This window comes from Laetiporus sulphureus (genome assembly GCF_001632365.1).
Source record: "Laetiporus sulphureus 93-53 unplaced genomic scaffold LAESUscaffold_25, whole genome shotgun sequence".
NCBI classification, from domain to species: domain Eukaryota; kingdom Fungi; phylum Basidiomycota; class Agaricomycetes; order Polyporales; family Laetiporaceae; genus Laetiporus; species Laetiporus sulphureus.
The window spans coordinates 102,491-125,403 of NW_024468534.1; the positions used below are offsets into that span (position 1 = coordinate 102,491).

General features: G+C 54.3%; 9 protein-coding genes across 9 annotated transcripts; 4 read left to right on the forward strand and 5 right to left on the reverse strand.

Moving 5' to 3' along the window:
- Positions 1 to 2,373: 2,373 nt before the first annotated feature.
- On the forward strand, positions 2,374 to 2,936 carry LAESUDRAFT_760072 (uncharacterized protein; the record flags this gene model as incomplete). Its single annotated transcript, XM_040912688.1, has 2 exons — positions 2,374 to 2,563; positions 2,629 to 2,936. The coding sequence occupies 2 exons, from the start codon at positions 2,374 to 2,376 to the stop codon at positions 2,934 to 2,936; spliced, it is 498 nt and encodes a 165-aa protein (XP_040763255.1).
- A 364-nt stretch (positions 2,937 to 3,300) lies between these two features.
- On the reverse strand, positions 3,301 to 4,337 carry LAESUDRAFT_655501 (uncharacterized protein; the record flags this gene model as incomplete). Its single annotated transcript, XM_040904557.1, has 3 exons — positions 3,301 to 3,798; positions 3,937 to 4,062; positions 4,134 to 4,337. 3 exons carry the CDS (start codon positions 4,335 to 4,337, stop codon positions 3,301 to 3,303), a joined length of 828 nt encoding a protein of 275 aa, XP_040763256.1.
- A 2,760-nt stretch (positions 4,338 to 7,097) lies between these two features.
- Positions 7,098 to 7,421, reverse strand: LAESUDRAFT_760074 (uncharacterized protein; the record flags this gene model as incomplete). Its single annotated transcript, XM_040912689.1, has 2 exons — positions 7,098 to 7,171; positions 7,226 to 7,421. 2 exons carry the CDS (start codon positions 7,419 to 7,421, stop codon positions 7,098 to 7,100), a joined length of 270 nt encoding a protein of 89 aa, XP_040763257.1.
- A 1,103-nt stretch (positions 7,422 to 8,524) lies between these two features.
- Positions 8,525 to 9,841, reverse strand: LAESUDRAFT_760075 (uncharacterized protein; the record flags this gene model as incomplete). The annotated part of the gene is made up of 3 exons (XM_040912690.1): positions 8,525 to 9,241; positions 9,305 to 9,706; positions 9,764 to 9,841. 3 exons carry the CDS (start codon positions 9,839 to 9,841, stop codon positions 8,525 to 8,527), a joined length of 1,197 nt encoding a protein of 398 aa, XP_040763258.1.
- A 682-nt stretch (positions 9,842 to 10,523) lies between these two features.
- Positions 10,524 to 14,257, forward strand: LAESUDRAFT_655673 (uncharacterized protein; the record flags this gene model as incomplete). Its single annotated transcript, XM_040904570.1, has 10 exons — positions 10,524 to 11,041; positions 11,098 to 11,161; positions 11,213 to 11,323; positions 11,377 to 11,549; positions 11,609 to 11,849; positions 11,909 to 11,998; positions 12,058 to 12,749; positions 12,804 to 12,935; positions 12,991 to 13,040; positions 13,098 to 14,257. 10 exons carry the CDS (start codon positions 10,524 to 10,526, stop codon positions 14,255 to 14,257), a joined length of 3,231 nt encoding a protein of 1,076 aa, XP_040763259.1.
- Positions 14,258 to 14,343: 86 nt separating this feature from the next.
- Positions 14,344 to 16,099, reverse strand: LAESUDRAFT_217454 (DUF1682-domain-containing protein). Its single transcript, XM_040901617.1, has 7 exons — positions 15,822 to 16,099; positions 15,660 to 15,756; positions 15,530 to 15,597; positions 15,206 to 15,471; positions 15,094 to 15,151; positions 14,554 to 15,035; positions 14,344 to 14,493 (listed from the first exon to the last, which is right to left on the reverse strand). The coding sequence occupies exons 1-7, from the start codon at positions 15,922 to 15,924 to the stop codon at positions 14,431 to 14,433; spliced, it is 1,137 nt and encodes a 378-aa protein (XP_040763260.1). The 5' UTR covers positions 15,925 to 16,099; the 3' UTR covers positions 14,344 to 14,430.
- LAESUDRAFT_217445 (uncharacterized protein) lies at positions 15,660 to 17,090 on the forward strand. Its single transcript, XM_040901616.1, has 3 exons — positions 15,660 to 16,133; positions 16,196 to 16,263; positions 16,353 to 17,090. Exons 1-3 carry the CDS (start codon positions 15,899 to 15,901, stop codon positions 16,794 to 16,796), a joined length of 747 nt encoding a protein of 248 aa, XP_040763261.1. The 5' UTR covers positions 15,660 to 15,898; the 3' UTR covers positions 16,797 to 17,090.
- On the forward strand, positions 16,969 to 21,004 carry LAESUDRAFT_726785 (uncharacterized protein). The gene is made up of 11 exons (XM_040909099.1): positions 16,969 to 17,788; positions 17,836 to 18,436; positions 18,522 to 18,618; positions 18,679 to 18,824; positions 18,888 to 18,942; positions 18,993 to 19,147; positions 19,215 to 19,474; positions 19,524 to 19,674; positions 19,744 to 20,648; positions 20,707 to 20,805; positions 20,878 to 21,004. The coding sequence occupies exons 1-10, from the start codon at positions 16,982 to 16,984 to the stop codon at positions 20,731 to 20,733; spliced, it is 3,204 nt and encodes a 1,067-aa protein (XP_040763262.1). The 5' UTR covers positions 16,969 to 16,981; the 3' UTR covers positions 20,734 to 20,805; positions 20,878 to 21,004.
- Positions 21,005 to 21,048: 44 nt separating this feature from the next.
- On the reverse strand, positions 21,049 to 22,905 carry LAESUDRAFT_655432 (kinase-like protein; the record flags this gene model as incomplete). Its single annotated transcript, XM_040904554.1, has 8 exons — positions 21,049 to 21,091; positions 21,149 to 21,376; positions 21,454 to 21,695; positions 21,753 to 21,996; positions 22,049 to 22,290; positions 22,345 to 22,428; positions 22,486 to 22,663; positions 22,718 to 22,905. The coding sequence occupies 8 exons, from the start codon at positions 22,903 to 22,905 to the stop codon at positions 21,049 to 21,051; spliced, it is 1,449 nt and encodes a 482-aa protein (XP_040763263.1).
- Between the last annotated feature and the right edge of the window lie 8 nt (positions 22,906 to 22,913).

Here is a 22,913-nt window from a genome sequence, read left to right on the forward strand (position 1 = left end):
TTTGAGGCTGACTCACGATACAAATGGAAATTACAGCACTTGTTGGATACTGCATCTGGTTCACTCTCAGAACTGCGATTGAATCTCAAGCTTCATAGCTCAGGACGACAGACAAGTTCAGAGCTGTCTGCTGCAGGTGTGCACTCCGATTCCATAGTGTAAGCATTTCTGCTAACCAGAGTCTCTCCAGATCCGGTGCTATCCTTCACTCACAACACCTCGCTGCAGAGTTTATGGCTAACTGATATTGATATTTCCCAAGAGTCTGACCTGGACACCCATTGTGTCAAGTCTTACTTTCAATCAAGTCGGGCCAGCTTCAAGAAATTGTGATAGTGCTTGACTGGTTTGCACGGGCAAGCGGAATCGATGAAATGAGGGAAGAAGTGAAGAACCTGCTGAAAAATTGCGAGTCTGCTCACCACAGAGAGACAGACAATTATCTTTCATCCGATTCATTCACGATGCTGAGCAAGGTAGAATTTGCACTTACATCTTATAATCGCGAAGTGGAAGACCCCAATGCCGCCCTTACAGTGGCCGAGGAGCAGTGGAAACAGCAACTTGCACCTTTATTCCCACAACTAACCAGGCGAGGTGTCTTCCGGTGAGTATCCCACATTTTGCGTCCAGACTCACGCATTGATCTGTGTCGCGATATTGGAACTGCAGCGCCACATTGAGGGATTATCGGTACAAAGACAAAATTTGATCATTACGGCCATTGTATCTCCAGCAGGTGCTTCTCGAGTTTGTGATCTTCTCTTCACTCTGGCAACGTGGAAGGGCATGCTCAAGTAGGCTACCAAGGTTACTACCCTCGTCTCTCCCGCTCTTCGAAGTGTCGTACGGGCTCTTGGTACGCGGTCGCTTCCGTAATCCCTACTCCATATACATCGCGCACGACTACATAACATATCTGCAGATTCCATCAACTGGTTTCCTGCATACCGCCATTGCCATCGATCACTCAGACATATCTATTCTCCATCTCGTCTCCCCCTCTTCCGAACCGTATGTTCCGCCAGCAATCGCTCATTCCACGATCGATACATTTCCCAGTCATACGCAGTTCAATACGCGCTATCTGTCAAAATCAGCCGACGAGCTCTTGGAAGCCGCCAGGTGGTCCTGATCGGAATTCTTCAAGAGACATCTATCTGGGCATTTCATCGTCTTCACGGCGATGCCGGCGACACTTATTCTACGGGCTAGTTCGGAGAGTCGCAGGAGGGCCGCACGCTTCGATGGGTGCTCTGAGATGGACACAGCGGATTCATCGGATGCACTCCGCCTCGAGACTCCTGAAGGCCTGGTAATTTGTTTCGCGCCATGACGTCAACAATCTCATAAACAATGTCAAAACTCTGCATCACACAACGAACCATGGCGACACGACAAGATCAGGATCCACAGCAATCTCACTCTAGCCAGCGGACGCTCAAAGGAGCCTTCACGCTCTCCTCCCCCATGATCCGCCGCTGTTAGATCAGCGCAGGATGACCTAGATCCTCGTCTGCCACGCATCGTCGAACTCGAACGGATCGTCCCCAATCAAGGTCTGTCACTGCGCATACCTGCCTCCCCGAGCAAAATCAGCGCAACTACAACAACATATCGAAGATGATTTTATTCTACTGACGGGCATGTTACCAAGAGCCGTCGACAGAATGGGGCCCCTCAAATAGCGACTATTGAATAAGCTTCCTCAAGCGCACCTTCATGTACCACACATAACACCTCCCTCAGAAGCTCGAGAACGTCTTCCTACGAGAGCAGATTTCGCGCATAAAGACGCGGAACAGAGAACGACGAGACGCTGTGCAGCATGATAGATTCGGTAAGAGTTCTGCCGTCAGGTCGCCAAAACGGTATTGAGAATAGACGATAATCTCGATCAAAATATGAATCAGGACAAGTGTCGCCGACTGCGAGCACATCGTGGCACACTACCCTGTCGATGACAATTGCTCTCGGAGAGTGCACGGCACTGACGAACGACACTGACGAGCACATCTGATAGCTGAGCCTTGCTGGCATTCGACCCTCGCTAGGAAGGCCAGTGGCTCTAGCGGCCCCCCGCGCCACAATGGCGGTCCCTAAAGGCCGTGGCATAGGCATATTCTTTCTCAGACAGGACCTGCCAAACAAGACCGTCGAGGGACAGAGCTGTGCACGACACAGGATAGGATCACCGGGTGAAGGTGCTAGACAAGCGGCCTTCGAGATAGCATGGCCCACGAATGTGTTTGTCTCCGTTAGGTTGCCAAGGACAGTCAGCGAGGACGTATAAAAGGAGTGCATCCATACCTTGAGCTTTCAGTACCCCGTACCACCATCCCCTACCTTAAACATAACCTCGCAATTATCGCAATGGGACAGACATCCTCCGTGCTGCTCGTTCTTGTGATGTTCGGTCACCTATTTTCAACGTCTCTGGGGCAAACCAACGCCACAGAGGACGACGCCGCAATGCTCGCAGCGCCCGCACCGGATATCACATCCAGTGCTGACGGCTTGTCGTCCTTGAGCAACGCGGCTTATGCGGTCTTTTACATCCTGGGTGAGTCCCAGCCGCCCACCCACGCGGGTCAACATGAACTGACCACTTCCGCACGCATTTAATAGTTATCGCGGTGATGCTGTTCGTCATAGGTTGTGTCGTGGCTTTGACAGCAGTGATACTGGGCTACTTTTGGCAAGAGTACCTCAAGCCGCATCTTCCCCTCTGGCCGCTCAAGCAGTGTTTCTACCGGTGTGGCGCAAGATTGGTGAAGGCCGCAGAAGATCGAGACATCGAGAGTGCGCCTCTGTGTGATGATGATGAGTTATCGGCCTCCACCTGCATGGCGCGCCCGTCATACAGTCATCTGGCTCCTGGGAAGCCCTTCATAGTGGCGTCCAGGACAACGCAGATTAACTCGCAAAGGCATTGATCCCCAAACGTTAGTCGACAGTAACAGCTAGTTGTTTTGTGAGCTTGCTTCCTAGCTTCGTGCCACAATATCTGCTTATGTCAATGAAGCTCGCCAGCCTTCCATGGATGCTACATAGGTTATTCTTGACTCTCCGACATTTACTTCCATCTTTTGTAGTGATTCCTCTGGCTTCTGATCGCCATTGTGCAGATGAAATCTGCCAAGGTGTTCCAGTATAACGTTGGCACGTATACATTAACCTAAATCCACAGGACCTAAGACAAGCGCAATCATAGCAGCGAGGCAACATTGGCTATGTATACAACAATATAGAGCACACACCGGTGAATGTCCGAAACCATCTCCATTTATCTGATCATCGCTAATCGTCATCGTCATACGAACCATCGTATGGAGGTGGCACGTCATGATCCAATCCACGCTCATCATATACGACTTGTCCGTCTAACGTCTGACCAACACTGCCCATCCTGGACGTTCGCCTTGTGCTCTGGCCTGAGTCGGGCTGGGACGACGGGGACGTCCTCTGCACTGACGCGATGGCCTCGCGAGCCTCACGTTCCCGTTGTTGCCGAAGAGCTTGAGACTTACGGTCGTCAAGAAATTGTCTCTTAAGCTGTAAGCGAATCACTATGAGTGGGGCACTGCACCCGAAGCCAATGCGGGTACGCCACTGAAACAGGAGGCGTACCTTCTCCTTCGCCGCCGCTTCAGCCCCCTTCACCTCTCGCTTCGCTCGCTCTTCGCGCTCCTTCTTATCTATCTCACGTTCTAATGTCTCGTTGATGATAGCAAGAGCGATCTTCACATCGCTCATGTGCTGCTTATGGAAAACATAGAATGGCTGAAAGTTCTCAACCTGGAGAAAGCAGCTCAATAGTGTACCCAAGCCATTATTGGACGCATAGGGCTACGTACCTCTGGTCGGAATCCCATCTCCAGTTCCCCAGAATCAGCGTCTCACTGGATTGATATTACGCGTCGAGCTCACCTCAACAGCGTATTCTAGCGTACCCTTAGGCTGAACCAGTAGTCTCTTAATCTTTGCGTTTGTCGGCTTGAACCGCTGATACTTCGCCTCGCCAGGATGCTCCAATATGTTCTCTGCAAGTGTCTTCAAGATCTACACCAGTGCCACAAAGCATGCTGTAAGTCAGCAACGCACTGCATGGACCACAATGAGCGCCGACCGACTTGCAGCGACTCGAGCGCGAGCTCGCGCGCGTTCGGGCGCAGGATGCCTGGGTCGATTAATCGCCGGAACTCTTGTCGCCGCTCATGGTCAGCATCAAAGGCCGCTCCATGCCCCGAAACGGAGGCGGCGGCTTCTGCTGCCAGTCGCTCTTGCTGAAGACGCCTCTCGACCGCGGCGGCGATATCGGCATGTGTAGGCTGCATGAATGTTGTCGGTTCAGTCTCCATTCTCCCGAACACTCAGAACGTGCGTTGCGTGCGTAAAAATGATAGATTTTGTGACCGTGATAGAGTCGGAACCGAGGAGATAGTCAACGGGGAGGACAAGGTGAAAGACGCTGTCCCGCGCCACAGGGCACACGCACTAGGATGTTATTTCCAGTGGAAAACGAAAAGCGTTAAGTCTTATCTTATTTGTTGCCAGATCAAATAACACTTATATAATAACATTTTACAGTTAAAGAGCGTCACAAAAAAACACATATGATATGAAGGCAATATATGTATGTATAACTCTATGCATTCTCAAAAGTCATTGCTCACTTCAAACAATTTCTCGTCGCGCAAGGGGTGGAGGACAAAACGAAGATCCATTCAACAATTTTAGGATAGATGTCGATAGGAATGTGGTACACTAGACGCGGGTATACAAGGTCAAGCGAGCGACAAGATATAGGAGTCATACAGTAACAACTGGCGGCGGAAACATGCATTGGTAGAAGTTCAACAAGTCCAAGGTCCACGCAGAGACCACAGTCCACATAGCCACATAGGATAGATCACGTCATGATCGACCCAAGCATACAAAAGCTTCCAAAGCGCAGAACAGACGATTTGCGGCGGTCCGTTCGAAGCCGAGCATCTTGACGAAGAGGTCGCGAGGTCGGAGTCGTCGGTCGCTGTCAGGAGGAGTCTGTTGGCGGCGAGCTGGTAAACTCGCCGTGATCCGGCGGAAAGCGAGGCAGGCGCACACACGAGAGTGCAGCCGTGCGGATTGCCTTCGGGGGATCAGTGTCGAGGCTGAAGAGGTGCAGTGTGAGTGTGGTGTGCGGAATGCGATGCTCGTAGCGGAATGTCTTGAGTAGCTGGTAGCTCTAAGGCATCCAAGGATCAGCGATTCGCAACTTGCAAGTTCCGCCATCAATTAAAGAACGTACCAGTCTCTAGAATACTGGCTCCATGTGCCTTTCGCCGATAGGCTGTAGATAGCGATGTTTTTCGTGTAAGTTCACTGGGGCTCGCGCGGAGTATAGACCTAATGGAATACATGTGTCAGAGAACTGATGTCACCACCCTGCAGGAGCGCTGACCATATAAGGCTGGATTTGTGGATTCGTATAGGTTGTTGATCGCACCGGGCGACCTGCAAAGAAGACACACTTGAGTATCTACCGAACACCGTATCGTGACGGATAGCGCACCTCGACTGAGCAGAAGAAACCGTTGGGTAGACTGTTTTCCCGTCGACGGGAGGCACACTGATAGGCTGTTCTTGACGATAGCTCGTCGTTCGGGGTGAGGACAAGACAGGCACTGGGTTGTGGCACCGAAGAGAGGGTAGATTGTCGGCTGCGCCAGGCGATGCCTGTAAAGGGAAAACAAGTCAGTCTCTCACGTTGCAGAACATGCGTCAGAAATGCATACCGTGCAAGAATAGTATGTTGTTCTTCATAATGAGAGGGTAGTGATAAGAATGCGAGAAACGATAGAATTGGCACGTAAGGCGTGCCCATTCCGAGATGATGCCGGCAACGACAGGACAGGTACGTTAAGGATAGGGCAGACGCGTAATGTGCGCCAAGCCATCAAATCACCAGTGAGAACAGGACGGGAAAGTGTGTTCCCAGAGAGGAAGCCGGTAAGGACAGGACAGGTACTTGTGGCGTACCCAAACCGAGACTTACGTGAGGAAATGAGTCAGCCAGCACAGAGTGTACCATGTAGATGATGCTCACCAGCCAAAGGGGGCATACATATGAGACATCGGCGACCAGAGACGGAACAAGAAGACTCGTAGCGACAGGACAGGTACATAGGTCGTACCCAGACCGAGAAGAGACTGAGGGAATCAGAGGTGATATGTGGTGAGGATATGAAACGGAGACCAGAATCAAGACGAAAGAAGAAACTTTTGTTGAACTTTTGTTTGTGACTTTATTTTCTTTTTATTGGATTTTTGAAAAACTTTTATGAGGATAGGAAAGATATGTTGCATGGATCCGAGACACTGAACCAAGAAAAGACAGGTAAGAGGGAATAGAGACGAGGCTAATGAGTTGAAGACAGGGCTGCCGAGATTGTCATATGCCGCATAGAGTCGACACAGAGACCAAGAGTACCGCAGATAGAGACGAGATATTGATGAAGAGAGACGCGGATAGACATAAGAGTATTCCACAGATAGGTCGACCAATAGGATGCAGAAAGAAACCGAGTACGTCGCCAGCAGAATACTCACTGCCATCGAGGTGAGACCCAGCGGACGGAATAGTGGGGAAAAATGTGCGGAATAAAGACAGAACGGATGAGTTCGTCTTGGAGCCTCCAAACTGCAAGCACATGCAAAGGTCAGATCCTACCAGCAGTAGAGCATGCGAGAACTCACAATAGTCGATGTCGATCCAGAGGAGGCGCCGGTCCGAGTCTGACGTGATTTTGCAGCTGGGTGGCCAGTCCAACCACGCAATCACATCAAACCATCCGGGCTGTGTCGGTAATCGGGGTGGCCTGCCTTCTTGAATGCTCTTGCAGTCGCACCCAGGACGGCGAGAACTTCGCGAAGACACCGATTACTTAGAGACCCGCAGAACTTGAGAGGAGGATCTACTGTTGACGAAGAAAGAAAAGCAGAACGTAGCGAGAGCCCAGCACTACAAGTATCCTTGCTCTTGATGGTCGCCTAGAACAAAAGGCTCCATCGTCGATGCCCGATCTGACGATGGATAGTCTTCGTGGCGCCGAACATTAGGAATACTGAAAAGAAGCAATTCCAAGAACCAGGATCGCTTGCTGGACGGTTGTGTCAATGTGACAGAAATCTACGACCACTGCGTCAGAATAACTTTAATGTGATGCAAATGATTGAGACTTACTGAATACGGCATAATGGAAACCCGAAGACCACGTAAAAACAGGAGGAGTAGGTTGTACCAATGACGCATGGCGGGCATGTGGTGAGACGAAGACTACAGAGAGGCGGAGAATAGTTGCGTAGTTTGCAGCTCGAGATTTGACAACGAGCGCAGTTGACAGCTGCAGCGTGAACTCTGATGCTGTCGGACGCAACATGTTGATGACGTTCAGGATGGAGCGCCGTGAGGTTGCCTTTGGTAGTCTTGAGCTCGAAGTACCTGTAAAGGCGCATAGGTTGGGTGACGGTGAACAGCATAGAACAGAAAACTACGCACGGTGGATAGCTTGAAAAGCAAACCTATACACCGTTCTAAAACGAGAGACGCGAGGTGGGAAGCACGTCGGTAGCATCCACACTATATAGGAATAAACGGACGTGTCCGAGCGATGGGTCCGACTATCTTTTGCTTGAAGCTTTGAGCGACTTGCCGCGTATGGCATCTATCGCCGTTCTTGACAATCGACAACACGAAGTGAGGATCTTCGAGTTTTGACAAGAGATCGCGCGCGCGCGCAGGAGAGCCAGACCAAAGGCGATGAAGAGGGGCGACCAATAAACTAGAGAGATTATGTGGAATGCTCATGCACAAGAGAGGAGGCCATCCAAGAGGAGAGAACGCAAGATCCTAGAGACAAATCGAGGGAGATATAAGATGACCGAGAATTAAAAAGGGTCCAAGGAACAAATCGAGAAGAGAACAAATCGAGCCAAGAGAGACGGAAGTCGAGAATACGGAAGGAAGTCAAGAGCCCAGTACAAATCCAGAGAACCCGAATGGAGTAGGATGTCGAACATTCGCCGATAAAATGTGCAGAAGAACCATAGACGTAGACAGACCGAGTATAAGACAAATCGATAAGCCCAGAGAAGAACCACGGAAGACAGAACCAGAAACCAAGAAGACGGAGAGTCGAGCTGAAGATCGCGCAGAAGTAATGTCGGTGGGATCCCGCGAGACATGCAGCAGAGGATAGACGCATATATGAAGCCAAAGTATACCAGAGAATATAAGACGCCTCTTGCGGTTTAGACCCGAGAGGTTCTTGAAAAGCTTGAGGAAATCGAAAGACTTGATGTCATACTTGAAACGTGCCTCTTGAGGGCAACTTGAGAGACTCCGGCGACATCTGATGCACCCTGGGTCGAGCTTTCTTTAGCAGACGGGTGTACTTGTCACCGCTCGCGGCGCCGGAATACAACCTAATCTGCACTCGCCCACGCGATGTGTCGGGATCCCAAGGCCTCAAGCCAGGAGCGCCTAGTCGACCTTCGCAAAGCTCAGTCGGTGCTTGGTAGACTTCCGCGAAGTCGGTTTCCGCCACTTCATCCATATTGAGGACTTGAGGAAAAAAGGGATAACTGGACGCCGGGCGAAAAGGCCAAGGTACGATTTCGAAGGAGTATAAACAGGAAGGGGAAGGATGAGACGATAGGTCGGCGGGGTCAGGATGGTGAAACTATTAAAGCTTCCCCATGGGGAGATCTGGGAACAGGGAAGGTCATAGGGCTTCGCAACCGTATCGGAACCGGTGGAAGTCTGAGAGGCAACGAGCGTCGTCTCGTCTTCCTCGTCATCTGAAATCGTGAGTTTTGCCATGAGCTCGGTGAGGCGGTCAATCTCGTCCGTAAGGGAGATTGAGTCGAGCTTGTCGCAGAGCGCATCCATATCGGCACCGGCTGGCATCGACATGTCCTTGGATGCATACTCGTGAAGCGAAAGTGCCTCGAGCTCGTCTGCTAGATCGACTACGAGCTGGGTGCCGGAAGGGGTACGCCGGCGCCGCAGCTCCTCACTGGGCTCTTGATCGTCATTAACGATGTTCCTGGGCTCGAGCGGTTTCGTATCGACGTCCATCTTGTCATTTTCTCCGCGACCTTCCAGTATTGGAAGGTCTACCTGCATGGGCACAACCACGCGAGTCGCTGGGAAGAGGGGGAACGATGGGCGATTCAAGAAGATACGTGGAAGCTTCCTCTGGGCAACACGAAGCGTTAGATAAATTCTCTACCTGTGATGAACAGAAAGAACAAGCCGTACCTTTGGTCTTGACAGATCCTTCATCACAACATCAGGATCGTCGACTTCCATGGGCGTCTCTTCATGTACGGGTATCGCCTTAGCCACGGGGATGAACTGGGATGGCTTAAGGGCGTGGTACACCGGAGCTGGAACGCTGTTGAGGAAGTTGACCGGCTGAGGTCTCATGACGGGTTGCATGGATGTCTTGACCATCTGGGATATGTGGAAGGTGTTGTGCACTGGAGGCGGACCGCGTTGGGGGACGTTAACCGGCATGAGTGGCACCATGTTCTGCACCGAAGACTTCACCACATTAGATACGTGGAAGACGTTGTGCACAGAATTCGGAACGTTCTGGGGGACGTTGAACGGCGTGGACAGCGCCACAGGCGCCACGGGCTGCACTGGCGCCTTGACATCCTATGGAACGTTAGCGCCATGATGTCCCTGAGAATCGATACTGTGGAAGGCAATCACCTGCTGCGAGGAAACGGTGGGCCATACTTGTTGCTTGTTGCACAAGATGGAGCGGAGGCTCTTGCCGAGACGACCCATAGTGGCAAAGTAAAAGAGTACGCAAGGGAGGAGAATAAGTAGATAATAAATACGGACGGGCTGGCGGCTTGTCGGGTAATGAGGATGGGCTGGGGGATGCACACTCATCTCGTCCGTTATATAGGTTGGGCAGCGCGACGCGCAAACAACGCGATCGGTATGCAAACTTTGTTATGTTTGCGACATTAAACAATCGGTCGATCGCGAGCCGTATTAGAGACTGAGACCTGGCATTGAACGATATGCTGGATACACTGGCAGCTAACAGTGTGCTGTACGCTCACAGAAATGGCCCATTCATCTTTCCCTCGGATTAAAACTTGTGCATATACACCTAAGACTGCCTTGATACGATGTGACGTCGGTGTTCCTGAAATACCAAAAAAACAACATTGTTATGAGGGTCATATTGGCGGAAGGTAGCCTGGCGAGGAGGCAAAATGTCCTGGCAAAAAGAGTAGAGGAAACATTGGTCGCCCTGAATTAATTCGCTTCCGAGAAAGGCAGGTGCAGTGTTCGGTAGCCGAGACGCCCACAAGCGCCATCGTGTACCGCCTCGGTGTGTGCGCAGTCGCTGGACTCCAGCGAAGCGCCGACGGCCACACTGCGGGCATCATCCCGCTCGTCCTCCTCGCCGTTCTCGTCCTCCTACCCCAGCGAGACCACACGACATGTTCTGCTGATGAAGAACACAGACCGATCCTCTTCCCGCCTGTCCATTCCCACCTCACCCATCAGTTACCGCTCATGCTCCCCCACCCCCTCTCGCGCCCCGACCGTCTCCTTCTCCCCGACTAACACGCCTTCGCTTTCGCCATTTGTCTCGCGCACACTTTCTCATCTTAGCGCGCAGAAATCAGCTCACTCGCAGCCTCCGTCAGGGCAGGCTACCCCGTTCGAGGCTCCGTCGCTACCTGCTAGCGGTGGCGCGCAGTCCAATACCGCTCATAGGCTGCTCATGCCGACCGTGCGTTCTACACGACCTCCAGTCTCACCCCGATTATCTCAGAATAAGTCCTCGCCGTCGAAGATTCCGAAATCTCGGGGAGGGTCCGTATCCACTGTTGCTGCCTTCGCGGATCAGAGCGACCGCGCTTCGGCCATAGGCAACACTGATTGGATCGGAGATGGCTGCAAGTTTGAGCTCGTTGAGGAGCAGCTTGAGCTTGAGGGCTACCAGATCTTTGCTGTGGAGAAGTGGTGAGCGGTGCTTTGTCATCTTCGTCATACAACGCCTGAAGCATATTTACGTGTAGGGTCGTAGAACGGCGACGTCCTGTGATAGTGTTGACTGTCTTCACGGGCGATCCGAAAGATAAAGTATGGTGCATACACACAGCCTGATGTAATGCCCCTAACGTTGCATCCTAGATCATTGTTACAGCTCTCAGCCCGCAATCCACGTTGAGTCCACCAGAGGCACAGGCTGAATGGGACAAGGCAATACGCCATCTTAGAAGAGAAGGAGCACGTCCGAAGGATGTGAGCGACGCCACAATGTTGATCTCAGGCTGTCATTCTGACGCCACCTCTAGACGGGCAAGGGCATCCTTATGGTCACTTCCCTCGCCAACTTCCGCTCCGACTATACGATTGTACATATACCCCAGGGAAACTTTCTTGATGTCCGTGAGCAACTATACACCAATATTAATCTCCTCCGCATGGGATGCGGTGGGCGCAGCGCGCTCACTCTCGAGGAACCGAGGTCTGTGCTCCGTATACTATTGCTGCCTCGTTTCTTATATTCATTGTGACTCCATTCAGTGATACAACGAAGGATCGGTTCATTCTGATGTATCATATACCTGAGAAGACATATGCTCGCTCTGGCGCGTTGTTCAACGCCACCGTCCTGGAGTTAGTCAAGCTGATCCAAGCTGCGCTTGCGATCTTCGACATGTTCGACATCTCCCCAGAGGAGCGGAACGGGCTGTTATGCGATGTGACATGCGAAGGCATTCGGCGTTGGGTGACTGAGATCGGCGAACCGGTCATGGAAGTTGAAGTGCGTTATCAGTTAATTAACCAGTCATTCTGCAGCTCACCCTCGTTGATATCTCATAGCATATGGAGAGAGTGGTGGACCCGACCGTTGTGTCGGCTCTCTTCAGCCTGATTCTCAGTGTTCGGAACAAGCTGCATGCGCTTGGACATGTACGTCGTTGCCACCGAATGTTATTCCTCGGCTTACGTTTTGCGCATTTCTTCCGCAGTACGTTCCGAAAGATCCATTCCTGGACCCGCAAGGCTTCACAAGAGCTCTTGCAACTTGTCAGACATCCAAGCTCCACGCTCACGCTCACAACCTCGTCCATCCGCACTCACCCAGGGCTTCCTCTCCCCCACGGGCCAACAACACCAGCCCCAAGATTCCTTCAGCAGCTCCGTCGGCCGCCAACTCTCCCGCGCCACCTGCCATCTATATGACTTTGCAACTAGTCGAGTCAATCCAGTCCGCATATATAAAGAAGTCCCGCCAGAGCGAATCGTACAAGGTTCACCGTGTACTCATCAACAAGCTCGATGATCTCGCGTCCGACCTTCGCACGAGCGCCAACGCCGTAGTCAGTCCCGACGGCGGCGGAGGCATGTCTGTTAGCGCGTTGAACCCTACAACGGACTTGAATGCGCTCGTGCACGTCATCGTGGGAAGTCTGAGGGAAGCGCCGCATAGCTTGCGCTACTTGTGGACTGGGCGGCCGGACGAGGTGGGACGAAAGAGGAAGGAGAAGGAGGCAGTGTACAGTGATGTGGAGAAGGATGAGCGGGAGAGGGAATGTGAGAAAGACGGTGGGAGAGAGCGCAGCAGGGAGAGGGAGAAGGATATGAGGTCGTCCGGAGAAGAAAGCGAGCCTACGAAACCCTGGCCGGGTAGAGTGCAGCGCAAGATCGAGAGCTGGGCTGCGTAAGTGGCTTCCTCCTCCAGCAGATGAAACGCTCACTCCGTTACCTTGCACAGTCTAGGCAGGACGAAGAAGCTAAGCGTCGACTTCGGCGTGCTCGGGAAGGCGCTGCTGGAATCTCCCAATCGCGGAGGTCAAACCGAGCAGTGGGGTCAATCTCCTGCCATACCTTCGGTTCGCGTTACAGGGTTAGCTTCCCCTGATTGAAATGCCATATATTGCCTTCTATAACGTGTTGCACAGAGACCCGGATGACGAGGACCCCCTGAGCAGCGGACAGCCTTCTCCCACCTGTAAGTACACACCACTCTGCCGGTCCTTACATTAGCGCTGACGCCCATTACGTCTAGTGGGAACGACAACACCGTTCATGGCCGGCATGGGCTCCGTCAAGTCCGCTCAGCGCTCTGCGAGCGAGCTTTCAGAATATGACCGGCGGGTGACTGAGTTCAACCGGAAGCGCCCTGCGACAAAGGCGTACTACCAGTCGCGTATCACCAGCTGGGCAGATCCCTTCAGCGCACAAGACGAAGTAGATGAAGACCATAGGGGCAGACTCCGCGTCCCCTTCAGCAGCCTCCGGTACGCCGAGTCTTTGGGAGAGGAAGACGAGACTTCGGGACTGGTCAGCGATACGGAGATGGAGGGCACTGATCGACGGCGCAGGCCCCCGTGTGGGCCCCGACGATGTCGCAGCTTTGACGCAGCGACGGAGCTGCAGGACATGCGCGTGCAGCCGATCGAGCGGATGCGCATCGACGTGGAGCTCTGCGGCCAGCTGCTCATCATGCATCGGCGGGACGAGCACCTCGCCAACGTCGCCTCCTGCCTCGCCGCGCTCGCGGAGCAGCTCTCGCGGACGAATTCGCGGCTGCGGACGGACCATGAGTCGGCGCGGGGTGCTCTGGAGGGGCTGCGCGAGCGGGAGACGGTGCTGCACGACCTCGAGGCGGCGCGCACGCGTGCGGACGCGCTCACGCAGGAGACGCAGGCGCTCGCGTACGAGTCGGCGCAGTTTCTCGTGGACGACCTTTGGCACATGGCCGCGCAGCCGCGCCGGCGCGTGCTTGCGCTCCGCGAGAAGGCGTTCGGGACGGGTCGCCGTCAGCGTGCCGCGCATGGGCGATTTAACCGCGTGCAGTGGACGCTGGATGGGCGCGAGCGGCTCGTGGATGCTCTGGGCAGGACAGAGAGCGAGGCGGAGGCGGAGGATGGACTGCCTGGAGAGGAGAGCTTGGAGCACGAGGAGCAGGAGGAAGAGGCCGACGTCGTGGAGCACCAGTCCCTCAGGCCGACGTGGCTGTTGAAGTTCTTCAATTATTGGGGCAGGAAGTGGGGGCCTTCAAGGAACGGAGACAAAGCAGCTGAGAGGGAGACAACGCATCTCAAAGAGAGCGAAAACGAGAGGGAGCTGTCGCCCGAGCTTGGGAGGACAACCTCTGTTCCTCCACCCACAACTCCACCTCATTTGCGGACGCGCTATCATGCCCAGCATACAGCAACATTGTAGCACTATCGAGTATCTCATTTCCTAATCACCATACACGGCCATATATGCGTAGCAACTTGTATACTAGATGCATCTATCTTAACCCTGGACGTCCGACTAATATTTCAGCTGCGATATACAACGCGCAGGGTTTTTTGGTTGCTGAAATGGGTATAGACGTGCGCGCAACGGGGCTACCGCATCTTGATTCTACCCTGTGTCTTGCGCAACGCCCGCTTCTTTTCGCGATCCAGCGCCTTCACAAGAGCATGCCATCGTCAACTCAAACAACGCGTAACCGATGGACCGTGACACACCTTTGTCTGCTCCGCCGCGCTCAATCGCGACAACTTCTCCTCCGCAGCCTTCTTCCTCGCCGCAGCCTTCTCCTCTGCCTTCTCCTCCTTCTTTTCCTTTACCGCGTCCTCCCTGATGTCCTTGTCTAGCTCCTCTCTTACCTTCTTCAGCTTCACCCGTGTCTCAGGGCGCAGCTGCGCGCTCAGCCCGCCGCGCAGCGTGTTGGCGCCCCTGCCTGTTCCCGCAATTGCGTCTACAAGCTGGAACGCGGCGGTGACTAGGGGGAGTGTGGCGCCGGCATTGGTGGATTGGGGGAGTGCGAGCGAGAGGATGAGGTGCTTCGTGCGCTGTGAGGGCGGGAGGGGCACCGATGGCCGTGTACGCGGCTGGTCGGTGAGCGAGAGCGAGCGGAAGTAGGGGAGAATGGCTGGGTTGGAGAAGACACCAGGAAGGTTGAAGGTACCGATGGGCTTGAGCAGGTTTGAGGTGATGTCCGCAAGTTCTGCGATGTATATGAGCATGAGTCTATGGCAGATGTATGATTGCCCCAGGAGGCGCACCAGACATGACCGTGAGCGAAGATGGGAGACTGGGCTGGTCCGTCGTCTTGGTGATCGTCTGCAGGTATCTCCTGTCAACTCAGTCCCCTTCTGAAAGTTAGCACTTACTCACCAAGTCCCACCGCTTCGCCCTGATACTCTTCATATCGTCCTTCGCTACGATTGCCCATACGCACTCGGGCACAGCGCCGTCTGCGTCGCGGAACGTAAAGTCGAGCTCGACTGCGTCATATACCTGATAGTCCAGCTCGACGAGGCCTTTGCCGATCTGGTAGGCGTACTGCAGGAGGTCGTGCCGCGGGCGCATGGTGAAGGTTGTGTGCAGAGACACGATCGCGCGCCGGCCGGTGGAGTAGTTAAACCAATCGGAGTTGCCGTCTGCGTAAAGGGATGAGTGAGCAAGAGGTGTCTCGTTCTAGTTGGGGGAATGACGGACCGCGAATGAGACCCTGCTGCGTGGGCTTGGAGAATTGGGCCTCGAGGAGAGGCAAGTGCGCCTCGTACCTGCATCGACGTGGCCTCCGTAAGGATCGTGTCACGCGAGTATATCAGAGGAGGGGACGGACCACTTGTTCACTCTCGTCTCGTTTGCCTTCTTTCCCCAGAAGTAGAACGCTACAAACACGAGCACCACTGCAACAAAGAACGGCTCCTGCTGAAAGTCTGCAGAGTCATCCCGTCGTCATCGTCGAGTGGATGCGCATCAGGAGTGGAACTCTAGCACTCACAGGCGGGCCGAAAGGTGAGGAACTTCCACCTGTACTCGACGCCATCATAGTGAGACGCGAGGTCGACCGGCGGCGGGATGAGGAACCTGGGGAAGAAGGACATGAGTTCTCGTCAGGCGTACGGATGGATGCGCACCACGACGCCGTGCGCGCGCTACGCGTCTTCGCCGCGATCATTGACACACGTGACCCCGCGTATGGCGGGACTGCCTGGAAAGGCAAGCGCTCTACCGGTGACATTGCCGCCAATTGAGCAGCCAGCTTGCTTCTCCGGCAGCAAGGCACCGAGCGAGTCTGAAATCTCTGAGCGCTGTCAGTCTGCCGCTGTCTCTCATCCAACATGCGCACTCACATCTACTTTTCGGTGCTCGAAGCAGACAGCCACAGTGACCGTGCTGGATACGGAGAGCACTGGGCATCAGCCATGGCCGAGCGCACGCAGGTACGCCCGAACAAGCCTTATGTGGATATCGATCGCGCACTCATCTGTCGGCTGCACTATTCCATTTCACTATGTCTTGGAATCTGCAGGACCTGACATCGGGCTCCTCAAGTGGCAGTTCGTCACTGAACTCGCCCCCCTCCGACTACGCTGCATTCGTGCTGCACACGCTCTCGCGCACCGCACGTGGATCCAGTGCAATTGACCAGCGCGTGCTTCGCCGCTGTCTCGGGCTGTCATCCTCATATTTGGTCACGGACACGACGATGAACCCCGAGCGAGGGCTCCTGAGCTGGCGGAGCGGGTTCAGCCAGCTGATCGACGTGCTCGTTGCGCTGCACGCGCGCGGAGAGCTCGAGCTTGAGACGGTGAACGAGGCGAGCAAGGCGTGCTCCGAGTGCTGGACCGTTGCCGGTGCGTGGCGGGAGATGGAGGGGGGGCGGGAGAGCGTCAAGGGTGTTGCTGCACGGCTGAAGGGTCTGCTGGATGAGAATGGGAAGACGTACGGAGGAGGGCGGGTGTATGTGCCGTGATTCTTCCTGCTGCGCTGTATTTATATTGCGTCGCGGACTGTACGAGTAGTTGGAGTGCCTCCCCCTGCATGGTGCAGCGCCGCCGTGACGCGCGCCGGCTAGCGTGGCGTGACGTCACGCGCCCTCGAGACTCCGGCCGACAGCACGGACTGGCGATTTCTCCTCTCCCCTCGCCGTCTCCTGCGATGAAGGACACTGCTGGCCCGTCCCACACCAATGGCGCTGCCCATGGTCTCGCTCACTTAACTCTGGATCCTCCCAGTCCGCCAGAGACAGCCTGTGCTACGCCCCTAGCATCTCCTCGCCACCTCCATGCACCCGCATCCGAAGGCAAATCTCCTAGGAGGGATGCCCGCACATACCATGGACGAACACATTCTCCAATCTCGGAAGACCCGATACCTGACCTCGCCACCCTCACTCCTCTGAGGGCCCACTATCTCAAGAAGCAGCTGATTACCCTCCAGTTCCAGCGAGAGCTCGATGCCCTCATCGCTGCTCCGCCGAACAGTATATCCCCCTTTTCCTACCTCGGGCACCCATTCACCCCGCTGCCAAAGGATGCACCAAAGCTTGAGCTGCCCTTTCTACGATACTGTTTCCGTCATTTTGTCCTCTCCTTCCCGTTCCTCGCCGCCGCCCCGCGGGACTTCTTCCCTGAAAAGCTGCAGCCCTTCCTCGCTTCCATGCTGTCTCGCAACATGACTACGACGTCCATACTGGACGAGGATCCTGACGACTCGGAGGAGACCGCCCGCCACAAGCTCGTCGCCAAGTTTGAGCGCAACGCTGCAATGCTCATGACGAGCGGGACCAAGCTCGTCGAGAAGGAGGAGGTCGTCCGTCTTACCCAGCAGGACCTCGACCGGCTCGAGATGATTGCAAAGAGGGTTGCGGCTCGCGAGAAGCGGATGAGGGACATGTTTGAGGTGAATGTCGTCTGTGTGCGGGCCGTCACAGAGAAGGGGCGTGTACGAAGTCGGGTCCACGAGGTATGTGTGACGGAGAAACGTCTTCTGCATCTACTCACTTTGATCAGGAATTTATCGTACGCACACGGCGATCTCACCACCCAGACGTGTACGTCTCCCGCCGGTATGGCGACTTTAAGACACTTGCAGATGAGCTCCGCAAGGCTCATCCGAGCGAGTCTGTCCCATCTCCTCCTGCCAAGGACCGCACGATCGTCAACGTCAGCGCAACGTCGAGCTCGAGCTCGTCAGCCTCAAGCCCCAGCATGCCGGGCATGTACTCTACGGAGCGGAACTCAAGCGCGGACTCGTTCTCCTCACAGGGGACCATGAGTCCGACGTCTCCCACGGCGTATTCCGCGCAGGCCGCGCAGACATTCACCGGCGGTGCATCACGGCTTGCACGGGAGAAGAACCGCCTAACGCTGCGTGCGTATCTGCATACACTGCTTGCAATGCCCGTGTTGGCCTCGTCGCCAGTGCTCAAGTCGTTCTTGCTCGCCAACCCGACGCGTCTGTCGCGGGAGGAGATTGAGGATGCAAGGAAGCGCGAGGATGCGGACAAGGTCCGGGAGGATGGACGAAAGCGGTTCGCGAAAGAGATTGCGGCCCGTGTGGACGGGCTGCGGGAGGCGGCAAGGAGTGTGAAGGGAGAGTTGTTTGCGAAAGGTGCGTGTGGTGCTGTGTCCATCACGACGAGGCTCGTGAGGCCAAAGCGGTGCTGTACGGATGCTGAATGGAGCTACGTTCCTAGATGGCTTGACGAATATATTTGCAACGATCAAGGTTACGGATGATATTCACAAGCTGCCTGCCAACTATCAGGCTGTCATTGAGTGGGCGCGTATCTCGTAAGTCACAGACTATTCTGTTGTGACACAGTATCTCATGTTGTAGTTGTGTCAATTCAGACTAGCGTCCACTGTGTTCCAGCACTTTGTTGCCGCGGATAGTGCTTCGGAGAGCTTTGCTTCTCTCAAACGAGTACACGGTCTCATGCCATACTTCATGCTCAAGACCATACTCAAGATCAGTAACCCGATAGCTATGATCCGCAGTGCGTTTTTAGTATTCTCAGCTGCCATAAGTATAACGAGTTAACGGTGGGATGTATTGGCAGATGTGCTGGACTTGTTCCTCGCGCAACCGTTTGGCGGGAAAAGCCTTCTGCAAAGGTTGGTCTTCATGTCTTCACTCGCCAACAACAGAGGCTTAGCATATTTAGAATGTTCACTGGCTCTCTGCAAGAAGACGTCCGGGCTATTGAAGAGGACATCGAGGGTATCAAGGAGAATATCAACGACCCGATCATATGCGAGAAGGTCCGACAGTTCGTGTATGCGCCTCGCGAGATTCAGGCTGTATACAAGTCTGACGCCGGTACGTCTCGGCCATACTCGCTGCAGTTGCTCGCTATATGCACCATTACGTCCTTCCTGCTGCGTAGCGTCGGAGAACATCCATATACTTGCGGTAGTCTTGCGCTCTGGAGACGAACCACCGCTGTCCCGCGTCCAGCTACAGCGCGTGATGCGAGCACATTTCGCATATAAGGAGTATCTCAAGTATCTCGAGACGCTTGACGACTCGGATGACGACGAGGGTCCGCAAACGGAGGAAGCGTGGCTGTTCGAAGACCTCAGCGTACTTGCGAGGCTGTACTCCCGTCTGCGAGAAAGAGAGCAGCTGATCGGGCTGATATTTGAGGTGAATCGTGAATCGCTACAGCTCATGAAAACGCTGATTACGGTCGTAGGGCACAACGGCAGAGCTGCTGAAGGACATCATCACCATATTCTATGCACCCTTGGCGCAGGTATACCGGGCCGCCAGCATCGCCGACTCCCTCAGCGATCTCCAGAACTTCATAAACGACCTTATTCGGACCGTCGAACTGACAGAGGATCGTACGTCCAGCCATCTCTCTTGGTTACCATTGAAGCATAGTAACCGTCGCACATGCACGCTGGTTGTAGTGAGCCAGCAGGACCCGGCGAAGACGGTGCAGACCTTCATCGACCTCATCAAGCGGCACGAGCCGCAGTTCTACCTGTTCGTGCACAAGGTGCACTCCAAGGGAGAGGGGCTGTTCACGAACCTGATGCGTTGGATCGAGCGCTTTCTCACACTCATGCGGGACGGCCTCGGTGATCGGGTTAGTATGGAGTTTTTGCTGCCGCATATCGGCGGGGAGCGGGAGGAGATCGTCAAAGAGATTGACGCGGTTGCGCTGTACCATTACAAGCTGAAGGTGGCATACGAGGACAAGGTGCGGAGGCGGTTCGGGCGCACACAGGGGATGAACGATGCAGATGCCGAGGACGAGGTCGCGGCGGAGATGGTGAATGGCGTCATGAAGGACCTCAGCTTCGGCGAGCTCGTTCAAGGCGAGGCGGACGACCTTGCAGCTGAAGACACGGACTCGGATGAGGACGAGAGCGATGATAGCTCGTTCGAGTCTGACGAGAGCTACAGCAATGGGGGTGGCGAGTATGGACAGTACCAGCGAGAAGGCCCTTTCAACAGGAAGAGCTCATCATCATCAGCGTCGTCGTCGGTCAAGCGTTCACACACAATCGCACATGTTCCCATCCCGCGATCTCCGTCAAAGTTATTTCGCTCCAAGCAGAAGCAACGGGAAGAGCAGCCACAATTGCCGCTTCGCCACTCACGCTCGTTCTCAACCGTGCACTCCAATGCGTCGAAATTGTCGAAATTGTCAACGCACTCTCAGGAACCGCCCAAGTCGGCCCCCGCAGATCAGCGCTCGATGTCGAGGGGCAGGCCTCACTCGACACCGCAGAAGAAGAAGCAGCCGCCTCCGATCCAGCCGCCGGAGCTGCATCGTCTTCCAGAGCTACTACCCATCTTCGTTGAGATGGTGCGTTATTCTTTAGCTTATTTTATCACCACAGCTGCTCATCCCGTTTGCCTCCCAGGTGAGACCCCTGCTCCGGACACAATGATAACGACATCGTTAAGTCTCCAGATATCACCGTCACAAATCTCTATAGTAGCAACGAGGCTAGTTAGAATATGTGCGCATATCTCTTGTACCAGTGCAACGAACGATTTTGACTTTGAGCTTGATGTATCGACTAATCATAAAGCATTGTACGGACCGTCCGTTACCATGCCAATTACCAGACGTTTCATGTAGGATCGTCAAGTTTCGGACTCGGAACGAGAAAGTGCAGAGCTATATACTACAAAGTTGATGTAATTCCAGGATACGACAGAATATTGATGAGAGAGTAGGGATTGAAAATCCAGATAGCAAACTAGAATGCTTGAGAGGAGATGGTGAACCGCTTGAAGGTATAGCTTGTTGGGTCATGCGTGTCAGCACTTGCGTGATAGACACAAATAAATTCCACATACCCCAAAAATGCGAGGTCCTTGCTGGCACCAGTGGTATCCGCGCCGACGGGCTCGTCCGGGACCTGCTCGAGCTCGTCCGTCGGGAAGTACGACGTATCCGTGATCGAGCGCAACCGCGGGATGAAAGGCGCCTCGATGTTCCGAATGCCGGTCCAGTTCACGCCGTAGAAGAACGGGTGGTGTTTGATCTGATCCACGTTTAACCTTCGGTCAGGCGACGTGATGAGTCTGCATGGAGACAGGTGTCAGGGACCGTTGTGTTGTTCAGGCACCGTTGAGCTCAGGGTACGCCAGCATACACTCACCGTCGAATCAGATCCTCGGCTTCGCGGCTGAGGTGTACGTCGTCCGGGAACGTTAGGTAGCTCTGCCACCGTACGATCTTGTAGTACGTGTCTTGCGTGAGCTCCGAGCAGAAGGGAGGGTATCCGACAAGACACTCGAACATGATCGCGCCAAGAGACCACCAGTCGCATTCATTGCCGTATCCCTTCTGCAGGAAGATTTCCGGTGCGATGTAATCTGGTGTACCAACGGTGGAGTAGGCCTAGATTGGCGCAGCGTGAGTTCGTGGCGAACAACAGCACTCGAGCGCAAAACATACCAGCTTTCTCCGGTTGGCTTTCCATGTTGCAATCTGGTCCTTGCTAGACATTGTAAGATGGATTGCGTTGACCATGACACTGTTCCTTGATGCCGTAGTCGGAGATGCAACACCATTGGCAGCTTCCATCAAACGTTGGTAGTAGCTAGAGTCGTGTTGCTTGTGGAATCCTGTCGACAACCCGAAGTCAGACAGTTTGATATGACCGTCTTTGTCGATCAGGATATTATCTGGCTTGATATCACTATAGCCAACCTGAGCAAGAGCTAACTGGCGGTGACGCGCATTATTCTTACCGATGAATGAAGCCCAGCTGATGAACAGCTTCAATCGCCAGCACACATTCCGCGATGTAGAAACGCGTGACATCCTCGGAGAAGGTATCATACTTGATGAGCATCGTCATGAGATCGCCACCGGGGAGGAACTCCATGATCAAGTAGAGGTACGAGGAGTCCTGGAAGGAGTAGTATAGCTGCACGACCCAAGGGGAGTTCGACTCGGCGAGCACATCGCGTTCGGCACGTACATGCGCCAGCTGTGGCATGAATGAGCATTTATGTGGCACGATCACATCCAGCTGTAAGCGCACCTGATCCTTCTTCAACATCTCGTCCTTCCGCAGTGTCTTCATGGCGTAGATCTTCCCAGTGTCGCTCTTCTGTACCACTCTGACCTGTAATGGTCCGTCGGATCGTATACATATCATGACAAGCAGGCTGTTGAATCATACCTCTCCAAAGGCACCCTTCCCGATCACCTTCACTGTCCTGAAGTCGTCCAGCCCGAGCTTCGTCCTGCGAAGCCTCAGATATGCCGACTCTCGCTTGCCGAGCTGCTGCAGCTGTCGTTGCTTCCGCTCGTCGGACATCGTGGTGTCTGCAGCCAGCTTCCGCTCCAGCTCAACGCGCCTGGTGGGCATAAATACTCAGCATCGTCCAGCATGCTCACAAATCGCTAAGCACCTGTTGTTCCGTTCAATAGCGGCATCTACCGCAACCTTATAGAAATGCTCGAGCTTGAGCTGTGCCGCCTTGGCACGCGGCACCGCGTCCTCCGAGAAGCCCGCAGTAGTACGGTCGAAGTAGACATAGTCGGCCGGTTTCTCCTTGGTGCTCGATGATGCGCTGGACGACGACTGCGAGGCGGACATGGGCGAGC